Genomic DNA, 20,876 nt, shown 5'->3' with positions numbered 1-20,876 from the left:
ATTTTTTGTGGAATAACCATGACTTCTTTTTTTTTTAATATAAATTCTTTATTTAAAGATAACCATGATTTTTAATCACAGCTTTCATGCGTCTTGGCATGATTTCCACCAGTCTTTCACACTGCTTCTGGCGCAAACATTTAAGCAGTTCGTCTTTGTTTGATGGCTTGTGACTATCCATCATCCTCTTGATTACATTCCAGAGATTTTCAATGGGGTTCAGGTCTGGAGATTGGGTTGGCCATGACAGGGTTTTGATGTGATGGCCTCTTAATTTTTGCCAGAGCTGTATATTTAAAATTATTATTTTTTATTTTACTTTTTAGCCTTTTTAAGAGAATGGAATGTGCAGTGATTAGATCACTTATACTACATATTGCAATTCTGCAGTAGATAATTTCAACCGGACTTTATTAGAAGACCAAAATTTCAGCCATGGAGACCTTCAGTAGACCGTTAGCTGCCATATTAACCCATCGGCACCCTGTGAACACATTGTGGGTGTTGTTTGAAAAGTGTTTGCCATTTACGAGCCACTGTCAGTGTTTGATTGATCTAATTGGTTAAAGCCACCATCTGTCGGATATGGTGTAATCTTATTTCCTGAGCCTGCTCCATGCAGCTTTGTGATCATTTGATGTCACAAAGGTATTATAGTAATGGCAAGTCAGAACTAATGTTATTTTTCACTTTTCTAAGTATATTGTGACATACTGAATACATTTTAAAATGTGTACTTACCCTACCCGTGAAAATTTTGTTGGTCAAGACTTTGCTATGAGTTTTTCCAAGCGGAGAATCTACAGTGTATCAGTTTTATGTGGGTGCATTCGCATGGACTGATGTTATGTGATAGTGAAATCTGCACCACATTCACAATCAGTGTGCTACATGCAGAATTCTTGAGAATTTTGCTTTTTTGTCAAAGCTATTCCCAAAAGGGGCTTTCTTGAAAGCCCCAGTCCTTGTTTCCTCTAACGTTTCAATTGTGAGATAATTTGGTGACCCCCATTTACATTTCATATTGAAATTATCAGGCCTGAAATACAGTTACCTAAAGTGCATGGATACCTTAAACTAGATTAGCCAGTAATCTACCTATAAATATATTATGGATAGGGATACATGGTAACTTTGGCCACAACACAGGGTGCAGGTCATGAGACAAAAGTTTGCTATGTGCTATGGGTCACCGCTGTAGTGCAGCACAATGAAAGATTACCATAAAAAAACAAGTCCAAAAAATCCAACCAATGCGACCCCATTCACTTTTACTATGATGTATCTTTGAAAAACACTGTAGCGACTTTGGCCACGTAACCTATGTCACTACCAAAGTTGACGTGTTTAAGTAATTTTTGGATGAATTTTATTTTGCCCCCAACTTTACCATATGCCAGCATGCTTAGATCAATCTTGGGGAATTGTGTTTTCATTGGGAAGAACTGAATAAGCCCCTGCCAAACGCTCCTCTTATTGATAATCATAAAAATAAGTTAACAAAACAAAATAATAATTAAAAAAAACCTATGTGATTTGAGGACATTCTGTAATAAATATGTTCAAGATAATGTAGCCATGTATAGCCAATGCATTTTCTTTCCTTTTCCAACTGAAGAATCCAAATATACAGACGGCTCAAGATGTCGATGCCCTGATTCTTGGAATGGCTTCCCAGATTGCCGAAAATGAAGATAATGTGGTGATTGAAGATTTACGAGGTCGATGTTTTTTTAATTCTAAGGCTGCCTACTCAGTGGTTATGCTTCAATGTTTAAAGGCCCCGTCTCACACAGCGACGCTGCAGCGATACAGACAACGATGCTGATCGCTGCAGCGTTGCTGTGTGGTCGCTGTGTGGTCGCTGGGGAGCTGTCACACAGACAGCTCTCTCCAGCGACCAACGATCAGGGGAACGACTTCGGCATCGTTGAAACTGTCTTCAACGATGCCGAAGTCCCCCTGCAGCACCCGGGTAACCAGGGTAAACATCGGGTTACTAAGCGCGGCCCTGCGCTTAGTAACCCGATGTTTACCCTGGTTACCAGTGAAGACATCGCTGGATCGGTGTCACACACACCGATTCAGCGATGTCAGCGGGACCTCAACGACCAAAAAAAGGTCCAGGCCATTCTGACACGACCAGCGATCTCGCAGCAGGGGCCTCATCGCTGGTAGGTGTCACACATAGCGAGATCGCTACTGAGGTCGCTGTTGTGTCACAAAACTTGTGACTCAGCAGCGATCTCGCTAGCGATCTCGCTATGTGAGATGGGGCCTTAACTGTTTCCTTGCACAATTACCTAATCTTACAGGAAATAGTTGTTACACCTGCAAGGATAATTGCATAGCTAATCATTATCAGCCGATCTGAATCCCGGCAAGATTAACAGGATTGTACAGGAAAACGGTTAAAAGCCCCAGCATGAGCATTATGTGTTAGTGCATTCTTACTCCAAATTTGGTCAGCTAAGGGACAAGATAAAATGGATTACAGATAGTGGTTTAAAGCTGTGTATGTCCGGGGGTATATAAAATAACATTAACCAAATAGCTTAAAGGGAATCTGTCAACATGAAAATGCAGTCCAAACTGCAGGCTTCATGTCATAGAGCATGGGGGGCTTAGCAGATTAATATACAGCGGGTGAAATAAGTATTGAACACCTCAACAATTTTCTACATTTTGAAGTAAATTTCTAAAGATGTTATTGAAATTAAATTCTCACCATATGTTGCTATCAACCCAACCAATCTACCCAGGCAAAGAAATAACTACAGATGTCCATGAATTAGTTTTTTGAGAAATAAAAAGTCTACGCACTTAGATTAATTAAATTAGTCATGGCAGATTTTATTAATCTAGGTAACACAAATAGTAATAATCTCCATTGAATGAACAAGACAGGGGATGGTCCTCCAAACCCCACAGATATGATGGGCAATATATCTGCATGTATCTATATATCTTCTCAGGTTGTATTGCCCCAATTTTGCCAACAGCTCAGAGGCACCTGTTAAGCTACCTAGCATTTTAATCATAAACCACGACCTGCGGACCTCTCAAGCCTCAGAGTGCCACCTTTCTTTTTGCTCATGCAAGGCAAAAATGCAAAGCACTGCAAAGCTGTTTTACAGCTTGAAAGCCTGGGAGAGAAAAGCCTCAAAGTAGAATAGTTGCTGCTGTATATTAAAAAGCAACTTGCCCGCTAGCTGCCTCCCGGTGAATTGCATCTTGGACTTATGGTTTGTGACAATGCCTGGTAAATTGACTGCCTAAAAAGGGTCAAGCAAAAAAAAAATCCATGCATGACTCATGTCCTGAAGTTGATAATAATAATAATAATAATAATAATAAGTTGATAGTGCAAGATCTATTTTGCAGATATACGTGCTTGAGAAAGGTGGTGGTTGTGACCAGAAAAAATGTCAGCCCATTTCAGTAGGCCTAATTTAAATGCACGCCCTTCTGGCTTTGCAAAAAAAAATGCAGCCTGCTGCAATTTAATGCTGTAGATGTTGCAGCATTTGCTCCAACAGCATAAAGCAGTGACAGACTACACCAAGCAGCAGTCAAACTGGAGAGACCCCTCTGCAATCCATTCAGAAACAGTGTTACTCATCTGTGCTCGCATAAGGGCTACAACAAGTAGCCAAGGTACATTATATTTTACATGATGGACCAAATGTTTTTTCTGCCATAATAGCAACCTGGAACGCTTCAGCAAACAGACATGCAATGTCTCAACAGCCAGGTTCAGTCATGTCTAGAGGGTGTACTTTCTCAGGCAGATACCCTGAGCCCCAAACAAATGGATTTCTGTGTCAGCAATTGGAGCAGTAGCAAGAACTGGCTCAGCTTGCCATCTGAGTACTGTCTTATCAAGCTTCCTGTGTCATGTCAGAGAGGGCATTCAGTTTGCTCGGTGGATTTGTCATACCAAAAGGTTATTTGCCACAATGTTTGAAATACCTAACATTTGTCAAAATGAATCAAGCATGGATCAGTGCACACTTTCATGCACTGATGGCTGATGCCAATGATTATGTAAGCCAAACCATTTGTCTGCCTGCCTGTTTGTTAACTGTTGACTACACTGCCAGTCTATTGACTGTTATCTACACCATTCTGCTGTTGCCAATTCTGATGTACCACATTCTGCCAGGCTTCTACTCACAGTCAATTATGTCATCTTTACTATAGTACTTCTGACCCTAAACTGCCAAGAATGTTCATGCCTGCTCTGTCTTCACCTTCCACTTTGCTGCTCTGGCCAAGTCCACTTCAAACCCAACCCCTACTGTCTGCTCACCTGGTTTCATAATGTTTGACTATGCTGCAGCTGACTTGAGCACTGTTGGTGGCCCTAAATTGCAGAAAATCCCTTTACCTGCCATGTTAACTCTTAATTGTGCTGATTCTGCCACATCCACTGCACAGCCACACTAGCCATACATCTCTTGGTTGCCCACTGTGTTTCATAGTGCTTGACTATACTACTGATGATGGGAAACTACTCTCAGGTTTTTGTAACCTCAAGAAACTGCTCTTAGGGCTAATCTTTAAAAAGGCTTGATGACAGCACCTCAAAACTTTTCATTTTCAAAACAATGCCACTGTTTTAGCTCCAAAATAATGGGATAAATATTAGACAGCTTGATAAAACTCCTTTGTAATTACCAAATGATTTAGTGATAAGCAAATCAGTTGGAGATCACAAAAAACGTATTTTTTCGGATCTGGCTTTGAGTCCATTACTTCTTCACATTCAAAACACTACAGAACATGTGTTTTGTCTCACCATTAAAGGGACTATTTTTAGGTTGCCTATAAAAAAAGCAATTGCTTCTTTATTAGTGATGAGCAAGTGTACTCGTTGCTCGGGTTTTCCCGAGCACACTCAGGTGACCCCCAAGTATTTGTTATTGCTCGGAGATATAGTTTTCATCACCTCAGTTGCATGATTTACGGCTTCCAGATAAGCTGAATACATGTGGGAATTCCCTAACAAACAGGCATTGCTCACATGTATTCAGCGTATCTGGAAGCCGTAAATCATGCAACTGAGGCGATGAAAACTATATCTCCAAGCAATAACAAATACTCGGAGGTTACCCGAGCGTGCTCGGGAAAACCCGAGCAAAACTCTTTATACTCCCTAAACAGGGATAATTGTTGTACAGAAACTTGTGAAAATGTTGCAGCTTCTTTGGTTTACACCACCTTTCTATATACAGCAATGCACATATCTGTTACCCCAAAACAAATACTATTTAGAATACATACCTTGTTGGTAGTGATGAGCAAATATACTCATTACTCGAGATTTCCCGAGCACGTTCGGGTGTCCTCCGAGTATTTTTTAGTGCTCGGAGATTTATTTTTTTTCGCAGCAGCTGGATGATTTAAAGCTACTAGCCAGCTTGATTACATGTGGGGATTCCCTAGCAACCAGGCAACCCTCACATGTAGTTATGCTGGCTAAAAGCTGTAAATCATTCAGCTGAGGTGATGAAAACTAAATCTCCGAGCACTAAAAAATACTCAAAGGACACCCGAGTGTGCTCCGGAAATCTCGAGTAACGAGTATATTCGCTCATCACTAGTTGTTGGTTATCTCTGATTAGCATCCATTTTCCCCTTGCCAGATTAGTGGAAATCATTTGTACATTCTGAATGCAGTGTTTGCATTTCAGAGCTCAAAATGTGTTCATTGACTGCAAGAGGAACTCACAATGCTCTACACATGTTTCCAAGTCAATTGAAGTCTTTTTACTCATATGAATCACGCACTTTTACTTACCGCAAATCAATCTTTTGGGAGAAATTAGTCGAAGCCGGTAGATTTGAATTTCAAAAGATTTGCTCATCTCTATTGCCAAATACTAACAGTGTGTATTTTAAGCACTGTTAGGAATCATCACTCTGCAAAGCTTGCTGAAAATTCTACTGAGGCTGATTAACCCCTATAAGCAGGAATAAAAACTTAAGAAAAGTGACATCTTAAAGATCATTTCTAATCTCTCCCTGTAAGCTTTCTCACAAAACTGCAGACTGTATTTATGTTTTTTTCTGAAGTTCTCACTATAATCTTCTTTATAAGACCATTAAAAAAACTGGAAAAAATGTAAAAAAAACTTTTGCAAAAAAATGCTTGAAAAACATATTTTTACTTGTTTTCTATTATTTTATAAGGCCTATTGCAATAAACAGTAGACACTGAAAGTTAATATTGCAGAAGAAAGTGTTAAAGTATGGAGACATCTCCAGGTAGATGTCTTCCAGTGAAGATCTAGGTGGGCCTACATAGGCTTGGGCAGGTTCCCAGTACGTACTTGTAAAGCACATTTCATTTCACATTGTGGAACTGAAGTTTGTTGTTCATCATTTCACTAAACAGATTACTGGTATGGGACACTGAAATATTCCCGGACAGATTATATTTCCAACAGCATTCAGAGAGGGAGAGACTTTGGACTTTGTTGCTATAACCGGGCAAGGGAATACTTTGGACTTGAACCAATTACCAGTTGGCAGAACATCAATCCAAAACTTTATCAGATAAATAAGCAGGTTAGTATCATGCATATGAAATATTCTGTCAATGGTCTAAAGAGATGTAACATGTAAATCTGCTTGTGTGGCAAAAATCTGTACAGTATTTGCATGAAATATTGACAGCTTAAATTAATGATGCTCAAATTTACTGTTGAACTTTTGTTTCATTTTTTTTGTCTGATCACTATTTCATAAGTCATCACAAACCAGCACTGCTCATAATTCTATTGAATCTGTAGCTTAAAATGCAATTGATCATTTTAGTGTTAGTATAAAGAATACAGTTGTTGCAAGACTTGCTTTTTTGTACTGTGTGAAGTGTGGAAACCATTTCTCACCTTTGAAAGTGCCCGTTACCGAACTCCGAACACAGACTTTTTACTTTGTGTCCGGTTTCCTGTTTGTGTTCAGCAGTCTAACAAAGCTTGTTGAAAGGTTGCAGCACAGCCAATAAACATGCTTTTAGACTGTAGGCACTTCTGGAGCCATCACAGCCATGACAAGTATTGGCATGGCTGTGATTGGCCAGCGCAGCATGTGACCTGAGGTGCATAAAACCGCCATCAACACATAATCCTCCATACAGTATAATGGGCCCCATATATTGCTCCATACAGTATAATGGGCTCCATATATTGCTCCATACAGTATAATGGCCCCATATATTGCTCCATACAGTATATAATGGCCCCATCTAGTGCTCCACACAGTATAATGGGCCGCATATATTGCTCCACACAGTTTATAATAGCCCCACATAGTGCTTCATACATTAAGAAAATATATAGTCACCTCTGCCATTCCCCACTGCTCCGGTCTCTGCTGCTCCGGTCTCTTCAGCATCTTCTGACTTTCTGCACTGCTCAGCACAGAGGGAGCTCTGTAGTGATGTCATTGAGCCCTCTGCTCTGAGACGTCGCAGAGAGTCAGAAGATACTGAAGAGACCATAGTAGCAGGGAATCATGATGGGTGGCCGATGCCAGCGCTGGCACTGGGCTCCCCCTTATTCAAAAGCCCCATGGCATGCCGGTGACCCTGATGGCAAGTGGGCCCCCATTTTTGACTGGGGCCCTAGCACTTGCCCGGGTGTGCCTGGTAGTGTTATAGATCATGTATGTTCACACCACCTCTCATTGAAAAAAGACTAAAGATACAACTTATAAATCTCATAGTATAAACAACATCCGGTTACTAAACAAAATCCACTATACCAAGACCAATATAACAATAATACCATACACAATGGATAAATAACACCAAAATACCTGGTTAGAACCAGATGGTGGCAGAATATCATCTTTCAGAAAAGATACAGGCTCTACTTGCGAGCCCGCATCAAAGGCTGGGACACCACATATTATGTAACTGTATGTCATATGTCATGAAGAGGTAAAAAGTTTTATCCATTTGGTCAGATTATTTGTAAAATAAAGGAGCAAATTGATCACTGTGTTTATGCCTGTTTTCCTAAGTAAATCCATAGAAATGATGGCATTTAAACTAAACATTAAATTTGCACAACTCCTCTTTTTATAACACATTTCCACTGGTCTGGAGATATGAAAGCTATAGCGGTGACAATGGGAGCACTTCTGCGAATGGCTTTACTTATGATTGTTTTATATACAATTATACATGGCAAAGACTCAAATGCACAGATGAGAAGACCAATATTCTTAGTACAATGTGGCTTAAAGGCTCCTAACATTTTTTTTCCCTGTCTAGTAAAAATTCTCAATCATCGGTCAGTATGAACATATTGGTAGCTAAAAATCATCATTTGTTGGAATTGTACAGTGCCCCTACACATTGACAGTAGTGATGAGCAAGTATGCTCGCTGCTCGGGTTTTCCCAAGCATGTTCAGGTGGTCTCCAAGTATTTCAGCATGTTCGGGGATTTAGTTTATGTCGACACAACTGCATGATTTGCAGCTGCTAGAGACAACCCGAACAACGAGTATACTCGCTCAACACTAATTGACAGCTATCTGCTAGTCGTTTGCATAAGAGAAAGAAGCAAAGTTACAAAAAAGCATGAAATTAGTGTTGAATACAAATGCATCTTTCAAATGCTAGCCACTCACTATATCATAGATTGCACTAATTTTAACAAATTTATCCTCACATTTAAATAGACTCTTCCTCATACATCAGAGACACATATTGACAGTAAAGTAGTTTTTTAATAATAGAATATTATCATTTATAGAATTGCCAGAATAAAATCTAATTTAATGTGTTCTGTATTTCAGCTGTTTGACGATTTGGCTATGTTATACGGCAATGATACCAGTAAACTGGAACTTCTTCCAGGGTCCCTGTTGGAGTGTTATGGAGACCCTGGAGAGCTTATAACAGCAATCACTATGAACCAGTTCCAGCGTTTGAGAGATGGAGACCGATTTTGGTTTGAAAATAAAAGAAATGGGTAAAATATAAAATAATTAGCAAAATCCAAGGATAGTGTAAAAAAAATAACCAAAATGAAGCACATTACAGTTACATTGGTAGTTACAGTCATGGACAAAATGTTGGCTCCCTTGAAATTATTCCAGAAAATGAAGTATTTCTCCTATAAAATTATTGCAATTACTCATTTTATTATTGTTAGGTGTCAAGTTCCTGCCCCTGCACAGGGGGAATCTTGAGCCACCTCCGGTGTGGTCTCCCATTCTTCTTCAGCTGCAGTGGAGCCTGCTCAGCGAAGACATCGGTCCCAGCATCTGGCTCAGGCAGATACTGTGCGCTTCCAGGCTCAGCCATTGTAGCCACAGTAATGGTCAGCGGCGAGCAGACACTTCTGGGACTAAGTCCTACTTTTCTCCTTCTGAGAATGCCCAAAGGAGGACCTTTCATTGGAGGTCGGGGATCACACGCTCAGGTCCTGTAGCAGCTCCCGTTGGTCCTCTAGGAAGGTCCTGAAGTTGCTGCAACTATAAAATGTTCGCATGGCCGCATGTTTGAGCTTGTCGCCAGTGAATACTCTGCCACTCAGGCTACATGTGGAGTGTGTCCGTCTAGCCATGGGAATTGTTCAAGAAGGCAGCTAGCGTCAGTGGGGGCAATTAGTTGCTTGGCTTGGCTCTGGTTCCTTCTTGTGTGCGGTTAGCACAGAAGTGTTCTGAGCAAATACAACCCTAGTTAGGTTGTTAGTCCCACTAATATTACACGAAGCAACAGTGTTCGTCCTTGTACTGACCGAGTGACGGAACTCGCGTCTAATTTGGCATTGTACCACCATATGGGGATGCCATTTCACTAGCAGCAGGTCTCTCTCCTGCACGGTGGACCCCGGGCTGCGAACGCACCAATATCAACTTCACATTTACTCAGTGCATTCCGCCAGCCATAACAGAATACTAGCGCCAGGGTCTGGCTAGTAAATGGCGTCTACAACGGTACATCCAGCAGCTGGAGGGTAGGTTGGCGGCTCTAGAATGCACAACCTCAGCTGTGGATGTTACCGTAGTCGCTGTTCAGGCTGCTACCATAGCTGCAGGCAGTTTGTCCTCTGCCACCCCTGCTCTGACATTATCCCGTCTCCCATTACCAGACAAGTTTGCTGGTGACAATAAGCTATGTTGGGGATTTGTGAGCCAGTGTGCCATACATATAGAGCTTCTGGCTGCATGTTTTCCTACAGAACGGGCTAAAGTGGGATTTATCATATCCCTTCTGTCGGGCAGGGCGTTGGAGTGGGCAATGCCGCTGTGGGAGCATGATGATCATGTGGTGCAGAGTGCTCCTCGCTTCCTGGACTCTCTGAAATAGATCTTTTTGGGACCTTGTGTCACCCATGATATGGCGCTCCAACTGCTGGCATTAATACAGGGCTCCTCCATGGTCAGCCAATTCGCCGTCCACTTCCAGACTTTGGCATTAGAGCTGGAGTGTCCGGATAAAGTCCTTATTCCGGTGTTCTGGAGGGGACTGGCTGACCATGTGAGGGATGCCGTGGCCACCAGGGAGATTCCTGCCACACTGGAGGAGCTTATATCTATATCCTCTCGCATCGACCTTCGTTTTAACGAGCAAAGGTTGGAGCGGACCCAGTGTAGACAGAGGTTCCGGCTGGCTCCTACCTTCACCAGTCCTCTGGAATCTCCTGTTCAGGCATCCGACTCCCATTAGGCCATGGAGGTTTCTCAAGCGGGATCTAAGTCCCGGGCCACTCGAATACCAGTGGTCTGTAATGTCTGCCAGCAGTTAGGACATTATGCCAGTAAATGTTCCCAGCGCTCACGAAAATGATCGCATCTGATAACCATAGGAGGAGGTTCACTAGACACAGCGGCATTTTCTTCTAAACTGTCCTTTAAGTGGACAATTACCATTGGCCCATCCACTCTTACGGTAGAGCTTTGCATGGATTCTGGGGTGGAGGGCAATTTTATGTCCTCTGCTTTCGCCCAACATCATGCAATACCCCTGATGATGCTCGCCAAGCCAGTAACCATACGAGTGGTGAATGGGTCCACACTGCCCTCACAGATTACTCAGATTACTCACCAGACCATCCTATTTACTCTATCTATGTCGCCATCTCATCAGGAGATTATATCCTTGTCATTCCTGAGGGAATTGATGAGGTACTGTTAGGGATACCTTGGCTCCGGTATCACTCCCCTCATATAGAGTGGTCCACAGGCAGAATTTTGGGTTGGAGTAAATCTTGTGAGGGTAGATGTCAGAGGGAGTGCGTTCAGGTTGCTACTACAGAGGTACCCGCAGATCTTTCCTTTCTCCCCAAGCATTATCGGTCCTATGCGGATGTGTTCTCCAAGAGGGCTGCAGAGACCCCTCTGCCTCACCTCCCCTATGACTGTCCTATTGACCTCTTGCCTGATGCTGAGCCTCCCCGGGGTCGAGTCTATCCGTTATCTCTCCCGGAAATGGAGGCAATGTCTCAGTACATCCAGGAGAATCTGGCAAGAGGATTCATTAGGAAGTCAGTGTCTCCTGCAGGGGCTGGGTTCTTCTTCATGCAGAAGAAGAACGGAGGACTACATCCATGCATAGACCACAGGGACTTAACGCCATCACCATTAAGAATAAGTATCCACTGCCCCTGATATCTGAGCTCTTTGATAGACTTTGGGGAGCAAGGGTATTTACTAAACTAGATCTGCGGGGTGCTTACAACCTGAATCGCATCCGTGAGGGGGACGAATGGAAGATGACTTTTAGCACCAGGGATGGGCACTATGAATACCTAGTGATGCCCTTTGGGCTCTGTAATGCCCCAGCCATTTTCCAACACTTTTTAAATTATATCTTCCGGGATTTGATCTCCACTTCGGTCATAGTCTATCTGGATGATATTCTCATCTACTCTCCAGATATTGACTCCCACCGGAGTCTTCAACCTCTTACAGGCAAACTCCCTCTATGCCAAGTTGGAGAAATGTGTGTTTGAGCAGGAGTCCTTACCTTTCCTTGGCTATATCACCTCCGCCCAGGGATTGGCTATGGATCCTGCCAAACTACTGGCTGTGATGGTCTGGCAAGAGCCCCATTCTCTTAAAGCTGTGCAGCGCTTTATGGGGTTCATTAACTATTATCATCAGTTCATCCCTCATTTCTCAACTTTGGTAGCTCCCTTAGTTGCCCTCACCAAGAATGGGGCAAATCCCAAATTGTGTTTGGAGGAGGTCTCCAAGGCCTTCACCTCTATTAAGTCTCATTTTGCTAGCGCTCCCATCCTACATCGCCCCGATGTAGATAAGCAGTTTATAATGGAGGTGGATGCCTTACGCTTTGGTGCTGGAGCAGTCCTCTTCCAAAAGGATGCTCAAGGTCGGAAGCATCATTGCTTCTTCTTCTCCAAGACCTTCACACCACCGAAGAGGAATTTTTCCTTCAGGGACAGGGAGCTGCTAGCCATGAATTTGGCTTTCTCAGAGTGGAGACATCTCTTGGAGGGGGCTCGCTTTCCCTTACAAGTTTATACAGACCACAAGAATTTGATGTACATTCAGAGTGCCCAGTGGCTAGATGGTTTCTGTTCTTCCATTTCATCCTCCATTTTCTCTCTGGGGAGAAGAACATTCATGCCGATGCTCTCTCTCGCTCCATTGTGTCATCTGAGGAGGAGGAAGAGGAGCCTCGGCTTATTGTCCCTTCTGAGAGCCTGAGAACCATGGCTCCGGTCTCCCTAGAGTCTGTGCCCCATGGCAAGACTTTTGTACCATCACATTTGCGACTGGAGGTTTTTTCTTGGGCTCATTCGTCCAGGGTGGGTTGACATTTTGGGACCAAGAGGACATCTCAGCAGCTGGCGAGGACATACTGTGGCCGCATATGGCCCGTGACGTCGGGGACTATATTTGGGAATGTGTCTCCTGTTCCAAGAATAAGTTTCTTCGACAACGGCCAGCTGGGTTACTTTACCCCCTGCTGGTGGTGGTAAGGCCCTGGGAGATGGTCGGGATGGACTTTGTGGTGGGCTTACCCAAGTCCCGTAGCTGCACCATTATTTGGGTGATCACCGACCATTTTTCCAAAATGGTGCACTTGGTGCCTCTTCCACGGCTACCATTTGCACGGGCTCTGGCAGCGTTGTTTATTAAAAACATATTTTGCCTACACTGTATGCCAGACAAAATTGTCAGTGACCGGGGTCCTCAGTTTGCGTCTCGTTCTGGAGAGAGTTTCATAGTCTACTCAGCATGGAGCTGAATCTCTCTTCCACATATCATCCCGAGACGAATGGGTTGGTAGAGAGGGCCAACCAGACCTTGGTCACATATCTGCAACATTTTGTTTCAGCCAGGCAGGATGACTGGGCATCCTTGCTACCATGGGTGGAGTTTGCTCTGAACAACGCCATAGCCAACTCCAATGGGCAGACCTCATTTCTCCTTAACTACGGCCAGCATCCACGAGTTCCTGTGCCTATGCCCATGTCTTCCGCCGATTCCAGGGTGGCAGACTGGGCTGTGGAAGCACGTGACATTTGGGACCACACTCAGGATTCCATCCTGTCCTACAAGGAGAGAATGAGGGTCTCTGCCGATGCACATCAGCACCCAGCTCCGACCTTTGCTACTGGTGATTTAGTGTGGCTCTCTGCCCGTAATATCAGGCTGCGCGTTGAGTCCACTAAGTTGGCACCTCGCTACTTGGGTCCCTTCAAGGTCCTGGAACAGGTTAACCATGTGGTCTACCATCTGGCTTTTCCTCCACGCCTAGGTATCACTGACACCTTCCATGTGTCCCTCTTAAAGCCTGTACACATGTCCCGGTTTTCCGAGTCATCTGCCGGGACATCGGGTTTGTCTACAGACGATTACGAGGTGAACGCTATCCTGGTGTGTAAGGTGGTACATGGTAAAAAAAATTTTTGGGTGGACTGGAAGGGTTATGGACCAGAAGACAGGTCCTGGGAGTCTGCTGAGCACATTCAAGCTCTGCAGCTCATTGCTGCATTCGAGAGTAGCGAGGTCCAAGGAGGGGGGGTAATGTTAGGTGTTGAGTTCCCGCCCCTGCACAGGAGGAATCTCGATCCACCTCCGCTGTGCTCTCCCTTTCTTCTTCAGCTGCAGTGGAGCCTGCTCAGCGGGGACATCGGTCCCAGCGTCTGGCTCAGGCAGATACTGTGCGCTTGGTTGCTGCTGCCCTTCCAGGCTCAGCCATTGTAGCCAGTACTGGTCAGCGGCGAGCAGACACTTCCGGGACTAAGTCCTACTTTTCTCCTTCTGAGCATGCCCAAAGGAGTACCTTTCATTGAGGGTCGGGGATCACATGCTCAGGTCCTGTAGCAGCTCCCATTGGTCCTCTAGGAAGGTCCTGAAGTTGCTGCAACTATAAAAGGTTCACATGGCCGTATGGCCATGCGCTATTATCATTTATGTTTGAGCTTGTCGCCAGCGAATACTCTGCCACTCAGGCTACATATGGAGTGTGTCCGTCTAGCCGTGGGAATTGTTCAGGCAGGCAGCTAGCTTCAGTGGGGGCAATTAGTTGCTTGGCTTGGCTCTGGTTCCTTCTTGTGTGCGGTTAGCACAGAAGTGTTCCGAGCAAGCACAACCCTAGTTAGGGTATTAGTCCCACTAATATTACACGACACTGTGAAGCAACAGGGTTTGTCCTTGTACTGACCGATTGACGGAACTCGCGTCTAATTTAGCATTGTACCGCCATATGGGGCCACCATTTCACTAGCAGCTGGTCTCTCTTCTGTACGGTGGACCCCAGGCTGCGAACGCACCAATATCAACTTCACATTTACTCGGTGCATTCCGCCAGCCGTAATAATTATATGCATGTTTATTTCCATTGTGTGTATTGGAACGCAAAAAAAGCGACAAATTGGACATAATTTCACACAAAATTCCAAAAATGTCTAGACAAAATTCTTTGGACTCTCAACTTAATATTTGGTTGCACACCCTTTGGAAGAAATAACTGCAGTGGATCGCTTCCTATAACCATCAACAAGCTTCTTTCACATCTCAACTGGAATTTTGGACTACTCTTCTTTTGCAAAATGCTCTAAGTCTCTCATATTTGAAGGCTGCCTTCTCCTAACAGAAATTTTAAGATCTCTCCATGGGTGTTAAATTGGATTTAGATCTTGACTTACTGTAGGCCACTTCAGAACTCTCCATCAATTTGTTTCCATCCATTTCTGGGTGTTTCTTGAAGTATGTTTGGGTTCATTGTCCTGCTGGAAGTCTCACGACCTATGATTCAAAATCTGCTTTCTGACACTGGGCACTGTATTTCAACCCAATTTCTTTGGTAATCTTCAGAATTAAGAATACCTTGCATCTTTGAACCTCAACTATATTTGACTGTAGGTACTGTGCTCTTTTCTTGTCTAAACAATGGAATTACGTGCTTTACCAAACAGCTCTATCTTGGACTTGATCTGTCCACAATACACTTTTCTATAAGGATTCTGGCTTACTCATGCACGTTTTGGCAAGATGCAGTCTAGATATTTTATGTCTCTGTGTCAGCAGTTGAGTCCTCCTGAGTTTCCTGCCATAGCGTTAGGAGATAATTTGCGCTGACACTGATGCACCCTGACTGATAGATTGCTCTCAGTGCGAGAAACAAAATAATAATCTTGTAGTTAAGATACCTTTAAATGGCTAACAAAAATAAAGTTTTGTTACAATGCAAGCTTTTGAGACTACTTTGGTTTCTTTGTCAGGCATGGTATAACAAAATATCTGAAGAAACACAAGTGTGTACATAAAAATAGCAGAAACATGACATAATATATGGACATTTAATCCCTTTGTGACCGGAGGTATTTCATTTTTTGCGTTTTCATTTTTTGATCCCCTTCTTCCCAAAGCCATAACTTTTAAATTTTTCTGTCAATATTGCCATGTGAGGGCTTGTTTGTTGCAGGACAAGTTGTTCTTTTGAACGATTTCATTGATTTTAACATATCATGTACTGGACGATGGGAAAAAAATTCCAAGTGCAGTGAAATTGAAAAAAAGTCCAATCCCACAATTATTTTTTATTTTGCTTTTTTACTGTGTTCACTAAATGCTAAAACTGAGTTGCCATTATGATTTTCCAGGTCATTTTGATTTCATAGACACCAAGCATGTATAGGTTCTTTTTTATCTAAATATTGAAAAAAATTCCAAACTTTTGTTGAAAAAAATAATAAATTGCACCCTATTCTGATACCCGTAGTGTCTCCATTTTTCGTGATCTCGGGTTGGGTGAGGGCTTATTTTTTGCACGCCGAGCTGACTTTTTTAGTGATACTATTTTGGTGCAGATATGATCTTTTGATCGCGCGTTATTGCATTTTAATGCAATGTCGCAGCGACCGAAAAAAGGTGTGGTGTTTTTACTTTTTTTCTTGCTACACCGTTTAGCGATCAGGATTTTTAATTGATAGATTGGGCGATTCTGAATGCAGCGATACTAAATATGTGTATGTTTGATTTTTTTTATTGTTTTATTTTGAATGCGCTGCGGAATATGTTGGCGCTATATAAATAAAGATTATAATTGTTATTATTATTATTAAAGGGGGGTGATTTGAACTTTTATTTATTTTTTATATTTTTTAAAACATTTTTTTACTTCTAGTCTCCATCGGACACTGGAAGCTGCCATAACCAGTTCGGCTCTGTTTCATACAGGCGATGATCAGATCGCTTGTATGTAGCAGAATTACTCACTGGGCAGCGCTCATAGCAAGCCAGCAATGACAGTCATAGAGGTCTACAGGAGACCTCTGGTTGTCATGCCAACCCATCAGTGACCCACGATCACGTGACAGGGTCACCGATGGGCAGACTTCTGGCACAATTTCCAGAAGCGCCTGTTAAATGCCACTGTCAGCATTTGACAGCAGCATTTAATGTGTTAATAGCCACAGGTGAATCACGATTCCACCCGTGGCTGTTCCGGGCACATGTCAGCTGCTCAAAACAGCTGACGTGCCAGGAAAGATGTGGGCTCACTGCTGGAGCCCACATCAAAGGGAGGGTGTCCAACATCAGTGTACTATTGCTCCCGATGTCAGAAAGGGGTTAAAAAACAAACATTAGAGTAGGTAAGTGGTATGAAAGCACATGCGCAAGATTTGCAGAGACAGCAAAGATTAGTCTGGGGAACCCAACGCCTCATCAACTAGTCTGAAAGCTATTTGCGAATAAAAAACGGAATTCAAAAATAGTTTTTTGACGCACATGGTTATGAGTTATACAGTAGAAAAGGCTTGTTAGGCAGGGTATTTGTATATGAATGCACACATGCTGGTGGTTTAGAGGGCAAGGAATTCCTGTCATGTTCCCTTTTATAATCTTCTATAACTCGATCAACATGTATTTGGTTTTACATAATACGGAAGTTTAACAAGAATTAATACATTATTATATTTTTATGCTATAGATTATTTACCACAGATGAAATAGCAAAGATAAAAAATACCTCTTTCCATGATGTCATTTTAGCAGTTACTTCTGCAGAATTTGGAGATATCCAGCAGAATGTGTTCACCTGGGTCGATGGTAAGTTCAGATTTAGTACCTGGAAAGTCATCTTTCTAACATTTTTGTTCCTCTACGTTTACAAATGAGTATTTTCCTATTTAGGTAAAGTTCCCATGATGAGTTTTTGGTGAGCTTTGGATGTTGCCTAATTTTGCTGAAAAAAACCTGCTCTTACAGTTCCAGAAAAATAGATGAGGTTTCATAGAAATATCATGCATATTGTGCTTTCATACACTGATCTGTGGTGCATTTTTAAAAATCTACAACATGTTCATTGTTCTTGCGGCATGTAGAGTTCTATGTATTAATTTTCCCCATAGAAATTCAATAGAGATGGAAAATCTGCAGCTAAAAAACACATGCATTTTAATGCATTTCCACTATTGGAAAATGCTGGTGTAAGTAAATAAAAATACCTGCTATAGCTAAAATTAGCTAAATTACAGCATGTATTAATAACTAGTGATGAGCGAATTTGTTCGGGAATTGATCCCCAAACATAAATTCGGCACAAATATGGCACATTCGGATTTGTGATCAGAAACATGAGCAAAATTTTATAAAATAGGAAAATTCGGTAACATTCGGTAAAAAGTGCGGGAAAATATTTGCGTTGCCACAAGTATTTTCAGCAATTTATCATCGATAATGGTGGTGTATCATAAGCGTTTGGCACATGTTTGATGAGGAGAGGAGGTTTGCAGAGCTCAGAGGCACGGCGTTCTTGTAAACAGTAATTTTTTTCCCTAACTTTATGTGTGCACATTACGGCTAGCTAATCAGGGTGCAGGAAACATCCACAATGTCCTGACACAACGACTTGTGCTATTGGCTGCTGAAATCACATGTCCCTCTCCATATAAAGAGCAGACATCTTGTTTTAGTGCTAATTTGACACTGTAACAGCGCAGAGAGGCTGCTCCTGTTGTAGGCACTGTTAGCAGCAAGATTTTAGCTAGTTAGCTAGGCGGTTGTTTATCAGTGAAATTGACCTTCCAGCATTTTTTTTGCCATTACTGAGGTCCACAGACAAAGCCAGCAGGGCATATGTCACACATTTGAGTTGTGCACTGCTTCTATTTTGCTCCATGCAAGAGTATACTGTTCTAAATCTTTTTTTTTTTCACGAGCTTAATGTGAAACAACCTGCTGAATCCCACCTTGTCATTTAGTGCTGTGGTGATATGAAACTGTCTGCAGACCTAAAGCACATTCAAAAATATATAATTTTTCTGTTGCAAAACGTTTTACAGCCCACTTTGTCATTTTGTTGGGTTGAAATTAAGCTGTCTACAGATCTCACGCACATAAGCAAAAAAAATTATGTTGCTAAATGTAACACAGTAGGGGACATCTGACTTTCAAATTGTTAGTTGCATCTAGTGTGTTATAGAGGACTAATCCACAAGCCCCCCAAAAATTCTTCTGTTACTAACATCATACAGTAGTGAACATCTAAATTTCACATTATTTGTAGCATCTGGTGTGTTATAGAGAACTGATCCAGAGGTCACCAAAAAATTCTTCGCTTACTAACATCATACAATAGGGAACTACAGCTCTCTTACGATCCAGCAGTTTGTTTGGTTTACCATACTCCGCTCTCTCTCAGCACTGGAAAAGCAAAAGTTTATCCCTAAAAAAATGCTTTATAGTAATCAGAAGTAATTATAGAACCCAGATGGACAAATAGTTAGCATATATGTAGGAATATGTAGAATACTGTTCTACGCCAAGACCAAAAGAACATACGTAAAACAATAATTAAAAATGCCAATATGGTTCGTGGTGGTGAGCCAAAAGAAATAAGTGGCACCACCAGATGGCAGGCAAGAACAAGAAATAATCCTAACACTTAAGGACAATGCAGTCCAAGAAAAGACATTCAGAAATCCCAACATAACTAAAAATTGCATCCAGGGAAAGGAAAGAGCCTTTTACTGTATTAGCTATGATCATATGTTTCTCAGAATGAGAGCTGGTTTTAACAAAAACGTGATTATGTTTGTTGATTATTTTTAAGTAAAGATTTTTTTTTTCTTTTAGAGCAGATTGTTAAATGCCTTAAAGGTTTTTTTCACAATACTATGTAGCTACCAGGGCCGGACTGGCCATCGGGCACTTCTGGCAAATGCCAGAAGGGCCGGTGCCAGTGGTGGGCCGCTCGATCCACCGCCCCCGCCGTCGCATTCAACTATACCGGCGTATAGACGCCGGTACAGTTGAATGCAATGATGGAGGAGAGAGCGTCTACAGACGCTCCTCTCCCATCATTCCCCGCTCTGCCTCTGACACTGCGGGTGCGCGATGACATCATATCATCGCGCACCTGCTGTGTCCCGGGCAGACTGCACGCTGCTGAGACAGGAGCCGGAAGGCGGAAGCAACGCTGGCAAGAGGAGAGGTGAGGAGAGGTTTTTTTTTTTTTCTGGACTGTGGGGCCATTCTCGGAGGAGGGGAGGGGAGGAAGAGAAGAGATGTGGGCTGTATATAGTTCTCTGTGGGCTGTGCTCTGTGCTGTATACTGCTGTGGGCTATATATAGTTCTCTGTGGGCTGTGCTCTGTGCTGTATACTACTGTGGGCTGTATATAGCTCTCTGTGGGCTGTGCTCTGTGCTGTATACTACTGTGTGCTCTGTGCCATATATAGTACTCTGCGGGCTGTGCTCTGTGCTGTATACTACCGTGGGCTGTGTGCTATATATAGTACTCTGTGGGCTGTGCTCTGTGCTGTATACTACTGTGTGCTGTATATAGTTCTCTGTGGGCTGTGCTCTGTGCTGTATGCTACTGTGGGCTGTATATAGTTCTCTGTGGGCTGTGCTCTGTGCTGTATACTACTGTGGGCTGTGATCTGTGCTGTATACTACTGTGGGCTGTATATAGTCCTCTGTGGGCTGTGCTCTGTGCTGTATACTACTGTGGGCTGTATATAGTTCTCTGTGGGCTGTGCTCTGTGCTGTATACTACTGTGGGCTGTATATAGTTCTCTGTGGGCTGTGCTCTGTGCTGTATGCTACTGTGTGCTGTATATAGTTCTCTGTGGGCTGTGCTCTGTGCTGTATACTACTGTGGGCTGTATATAGCTCTCTGTGGGCTGTGCTCTGTGCTGTATACTACTGTGTGCTCTGTGCTATATATAGTACTCTGTGGGCTGTGCTCTGTGCTGTATACTACCGTGGGCTGTGTGCTATATATAGTACTCTGTGGGCTGTGCTCTGTGCTGTATACTACTGTGTGCTATATATAGTTCTCTGTGGGCTGTGCTCTGTGCTGTATGCTACTGTGGGCTGTATATAGTTCTCTGTGGGCTGTTCTCTGTGTTGTATGCTACTGTGGGCT

The 20,876-nt window shown here is 42.8% G+C and overlaps 1 protein-coding gene across 2 annotated transcripts in view; it reads left to right on the top strand.

Moving 5' to 3' along the window:
* Window positions 1–20,876, top strand: part of LOC143775604 (dual oxidase 1-like) — a 325,016-nt gene that overhangs the window by 106,209 nt on the left and 197,931 nt on the right. For both annotated transcript variants that reach the window (XM_077263942.1, XM_077263940.1), the window contains 4 exons: window positions 1,619–1,721; window positions 6,401–6,573; window positions 8,813–8,988; window positions 17,433–17,551. In XM_077263942.1, the coding sequence (XP_077120057.1) occupies window positions 1,619–1,721; window positions 6,401–6,573; window positions 8,813–8,988; window positions 17,433–17,551 (571 nt within the window). The remainder of the gene's footprint in view (window positions 1–1,618; window positions 1,722–6,400; window positions 6,574–8,812; window positions 8,989–17,432; window positions 17,552–20,876) is intronic.

This window comes from Ranitomeya variabilis, chromosome 5 (genome assembly GCF_051348905.1).
Source record: "Ranitomeya variabilis isolate aRanVar5 chromosome 5, aRanVar5.hap1, whole genome shotgun sequence".
Lineage (NCBI taxonomy): Eukaryota > Metazoa > Chordata > Amphibia > Anura > Dendrobatidae > Ranitomeya > Ranitomeya variabilis.
Note: the sequence above shows the minus strand (reverse complement) of the source record. Positions and strands in the feature narration are given on the sequence as shown.